We start from the raw sequence: 5,101 nt of genomic DNA on the forward strand, positions 1-5,101 counted from the left end.
TCCACTTTTGAAACAGGAATTATAGTTGAATGAAGCCTGCATATATTTATTTATTTAACTGTAGTTATCTTCATGTGTATTGGTGGTGTGCTTTATGTGATCCACTCGTGGGATCTTTGCATATTATTTAAACACTTTCACTGAGCTGACGCTTTTCGTTCACAACGAATCAATTAGCCATTTGATTGTTCTCGGCTGGAAATCTAACAAGCATCTCTGTAAAAAAAAAAAAAAAAAAAGTGTCAGGACGCCTGTTCTCATCCCTGCAGACACGAAGGGGTGCAAGGGCTTAAACTCAAACGTGTTCAGCAGAAACAAGTGTAACAGTAAAACGAATTATGACGGTGTTTGGTGGAAGAATCTTTAGGTGTAAAACAAAAGGTTAAAATGGTAACAATGAATCAAAACAGTGTTAATAACTGTCACTGCTGTTTCAATACACTTTAATTATAAAAAAAAAAAAAATTCACCAAGCCTCCCCATGTAAAAACAGGCCTTTACATCCATCTCTCTCTCTCTCTCTCTCTCTCTCTCTCACACACACACACACACACACTATACCAATTTTAAAGAATATGTCACAGCCTTTCTCTGGGTACTAAGGAAAAAACACAGATACCCCTTCTTACCATCTACTGGATTCTTCTAGAATCAATCGATTAGTCCCAGTGTTTCCCGGCTCAAATCTGATACCATTTCTTGTGACGATTCAAGCAAATCCGTGATTGAGAAATAAAACGTCATCGTCCAAAACAATTCACATTTCTTTCTTTCTTTCTTTCTTTCTTTCTTTCTTTCTTTCTTTCTTTTTCAATAACATCGTGATTTATGCCCAAATCTCATTTCAACCACTTTTCTCCAGCAATGCACTGGAAGGCGTGTCCCCTCTGAAGCTGCACATCTGTTCATTTCACGTGACTTTGAACAAAAATACTAACATCTGGTCAAAATAAATTTCATTCAGGTGCCTGTGTAACTTTTGCATAAGCCAAGATCCATCAACAATAGCAACTGTGGCTTAATCCTACAGTTAATCTGAGCCGACCACGAACTGCGTAGAAAAATAAGACAGAATACCACCAATTTAAATTAAACTGCTGTATATATCAAACCTTTTAAAAGTCATACTATAGCTGCCTGTGCAATTTACGATATAATTAAGGATCTCTTGTAACTTTCCTTGTTGGCACAAATATGGGCCATCGTTAAGCATACCTAACGCATGCGTTTTCACTTTGCACAGAGGTGAACATATAACACTAATAGTTGTTACCGGTGCGACAATTATTCAATAGCGAAAACAGGTGTCGGGGAACAAAATCTTTCAGGTTTCACCACCAAAGGGTTACTAATTCAACAAAATCGTGGATAAGCAAATCGTTTTTAATTTATGCTATCAGGTTGTGTCCATATCTTATTCCACGCATTTGCTCCGTGCTTACATCTATTTTGATCAGTTCAGACATGTATCAATGGCCGACTGTTAGGGTCGTAAAAAGGACTTTTGTGCAAGTGATTTTAACCTGCTCCACCTTCCTATGACCTGCCAAATGCTAGTCCTGTTTTACAGACATGTGGGAATGCCATGCATGCCTGAACCCCATTGCACACCTTCTTCAAACGCGCCCGTCCGGCTAAAACACTTTTCCAGACGAGCCCGTCCAGAAACCAGAAACGCTCCTACAGTCATGTTTGTGGAGGATGCATCGAAAATGTACATCACAAACGTGCAACATGGCGACATATACACAAACATTTTTTCTTCTTCTTCTTCAGGGGGGTTACTAAGCATTTGTGTTTTTGAATATATTGTCAATCACAGTGTGAATAAACCTGCACTACATGTATTCAATAGCTGGTCCAAATATTGTTTATTATTATTATTATTATTATTATTATTATTATTATTATTATTATTATTAGTTGTTGTTGTTGTATTGCTATGCATTACATGACAGATTCCGTATAATCTTACTTACATCTATGCAAGCACAGCAGTTCAACTCGTGTGTCAGTGAAGAATTGGATACCAGCCTCAATAAATATTAGAGCCGACCAGGCCACGCTGTACAGTGACCTTAATAAGAAATACCGAGCGGACGAATATTGAATATATTCAACCAATTAAACAACAACAACAATAACAACAATACTATAATAATAAGAAAAATACGAATAATACGAACATTTGCCTTCCTTGTCCATTAATGTGCAGTACAAGAATTGAAATGTGACACATTGATGCTGTGTATATGTAGTCAAAGGCATACTATTACAGTATATATATATATATCCCCTTAATAATAATAATAATAATAATAATAATAATAATAATAATAATAATATTTCAACAACCAAATAAAGACTAGAATTTCAAGTGTTTTTGATTCATTAGCAGGACATGGTCAGTTGCATTTTCTTTTCTTTCTTTTTATAATCAGTCAAATCGCGCATACATTCCTGTACTACAATCACTGTGAAACACCCTTAGAAGTCGTGCATGTGTTACAAAGAGTCAAAGACAACTCGAAGAAATAAAACATAAAACCCACCAGGATCCAGTTGCAGGGATTAGTTCTCAATGCAGCACAACAGCAGCGCACACGGGGTCAGCAGGAGCTTCATCGCTCTTGCAAAATATCGACGATGACACAAAGCGCTTTCTTTATTTTTCACTTAAAATGTGGATTACATGTAAATTCAATTCACACTGCCTTGTACGCGTCACCTCTTTAACAGCTGCTGAAGACACTTTTAGTGTTTACATTGCGATAAGAATAATTGTATGTACAGACATTTTACGAATGGAAAATGTGTAGATAGTGCTGTTCAGATTAAATTAATCCAGGTCAGATTTGTTTTGTATAATAATAATAATAATAATAATAATAATAATAATGTAATAAAAATCGACTGATTCAATTAAATACCCGTCACGGATTTTATTAAAATACCTACATAGTTATTTTGTTAAATAAATACTATTACTTTACAGGTAAAAACAGCTTTCGACACATTGTCATGCCATAAAAAATAAATAACAATATGGACTGCAATACATGGTTAGAAGCTCATATTTAGACCGTAGATGTCTATGTTAAAAATAAGTGTTTTCCCCCCACAATAGTCTCAAATGCATTCAATATGACCGACTGAGAAGATGTATCAGTTCTTCAATAATTTCAATAAATAAAATAGAATATCTAGAGACCTGGTTCTAACAACTTTAGCGTTAGAAATGTAATAATTGGACGATGATTTTACCATATGCATAGATTCCAATATTTCCCCCAAGTAGATAAAACTCTATCTCTGACACTGTTTATTTTATTTTTATTTTATTTTATTTATTTTACTTTTATTTGTCAATAAAACGGCCGTCTCTCCATCGCTGTTTATTTGCCTTCGCGCATGTCTGTTTGTTTTGATCCTCATCTCAAAATGGGTTTTAAAACATTATTTCCCTGTTTGTCTTGAGCTAAAGTTGACCAACAAACTGTCTGTTTACGTTTAAAAATCATATGTATTTTATTGCAGAAAAATATACAAAGTTATTTACAACACAATCATAAAAATAAGAATGCATGTAGACACCGGATCTATTCTGCATCGTAACATGGGTCATCAATAAATAAATAAAATGTATTTCAGAAAATAATAATAATAAAAAAAAACCTATAAAGGTTTGCACAGGTATGAGCCAAGGTTCAAAATATGTTTATGGCTAGAACAGTTTTCCTCGACAGCCTAGCTTAAAAAAAGGCCATCTTAAATCCATCTCCCTCTTCATACAAAGTAGGCACGGCTGGTCAAAGGCATGCATAGAGAAATAAATGTCCAACATTCATCGTCAAACAGAAACGTTTCAAACACAGGTCAGAATGATTGTTCAGTGTCCAAATGGCCTTTTTTTCCTGTAAGTGCTCCTCTCGCCCTGTCCTCTTGGCTTTCTATATTTTCATATTTTCCACCCCCCAAAAAACGCTGCTTTGTACAAATCCAGCTTCAGACTCCAGAGTCCCCGTTTGGGATAGGTAAATGAAAACCAGTTGTCACCTGTAAAACAGAAAAGCAATTAGAAATATCTGGACACACAAATCCGTGGGACAGAAAACTTGTTAGAGTTGCTCATGAGGGTGAAGAAAATTTAAAAAGCAAAAAACCCCAAATGCAAAAAAAAAAAAAAAAGTTTTTTATCCAGGTGTAAAACAACTATAATAATACTAATAAATAATAATAATAATAATAATAATAATAATAATAATAATAATAATAATGAGTGAATGGATGTTGTCTGCAAATAAACAAGCAACTATAAAGAAAATGTTTTATTAGTCACTAACAAAAAAATAATAAAGGCAAAAAAATATAATAATAAAAATAAAGTCAATGATGGATAATAATACAATAATACATGTTTAAAAAACGCATACCATGTTGCCCTAGTTTGACAGACGCTAGTGAGATGCAGACATGGACCAGGCCCCCTCCATCCTCCACACAGAAAAGGCATAGCTTAGTCTTTCATGAGCCACATAACTACAACTTGCCATTTTGGAGTCCAGCTCATCGCTCTGTAGTACTTGGTAGAGGAAATCGATGTACCTGGCTGCCAGTTTGAGCGTCTGAATCTTACTCAGTTTGTCTGAAGGCAGGGTGGGAATGATTTTCCGTAAAGCGGCGAAAGCTTCGTTGAGGGACTGCGTCCTCTGGCGCTCCCGCACGTTGGCCATGACTCTCTGGGTCTGCAGCTCCTCGAAAGACTGCGGGCTGCTGCTGCTGGACTTTTTTCCTCTTTTCCCAGGGGTAGGGCTATCTGAATCCTCCCCATTTTTCCTGCTCGGTCTCCTTTTCCTCCCACATCTTTTCTGTTGCCTGTCGAGTTCTTCTTCACTGTTGCTCAGGCTGTCCACTGGAGACACCGGGGAGCTCGACTCGTCCTGCATCATGTCTTCAAACATCAGTTTAACTTGATGAAGCTCCGTTATTGCATTAATTTAAAACAGAAGGACTCCAGTTGCTGATATATATATATATTTACAAACACGGGGTCGGTGGAAGTATCCGTGCTATGGCTCCTTGGCCACGGAGGTGATTGTGG

The 5,101-nt window shown here is 36.2% G+C and overlaps 1 protein-coding gene across 3 annotated transcripts; it reads right to left on the reverse strand.

Moving 5' to 3' along the window:
• Positions 1 to 3,503: 3,503 nt before the first annotated feature.
• On the reverse strand, positions 3,504 to 5,101 carry LOC136760252 (twist-related protein 2). Of its 3 annotated transcripts, none has more exons than XM_066715564.1 (2): positions 4,606 to 5,101; positions 3,504 to 4,056 (listed from the first exon to the last, which is right to left on the reverse strand). In XM_066715564.1, exons 1-2 carry the CDS (start codon positions 4,959 to 4,961, stop codon positions 4,053 to 4,055), a joined length of 360 nt encoding a protein of 119 aa, XP_066571661.1. In that variant the 5' UTR covers positions 4,962 to 5,101; the 3' UTR covers positions 3,504 to 4,052. The 3 variants fall into 3 exon arrangements, with proteins under 3 accessions (XP_066571661.1, XP_066571660.1, XP_066571659.1); XM_066715563.1 differs by having other exon boundaries at positions 4,551 to 5,101; XM_066715562.1 differs by having other exon boundaries at positions 4,434 to 5,100.

The sequence above is a fragment of the Amia ocellicauda genome, chromosome 10, assembly GCF_036373705.1.
Source record: "Amia ocellicauda isolate fAmiCal2 chromosome 10, fAmiCal2.hap1, whole genome shotgun sequence".
NCBI classification, from domain to species: Eukaryota; Metazoa; Chordata; class Actinopteri; order Amiiformes; family Amiidae; genus Amia; species Amia ocellicauda.

Bases quoted from the DNA above. Each gene is read 5' to 3' on its own strand.
- LOC136760252 (XM_066715562.1), bottom strand. From the start codon at position 4,961: ATGTTTGAAGACATGATGCAGGACGAGTCGAGCTCCCCGGTGTCTCCA.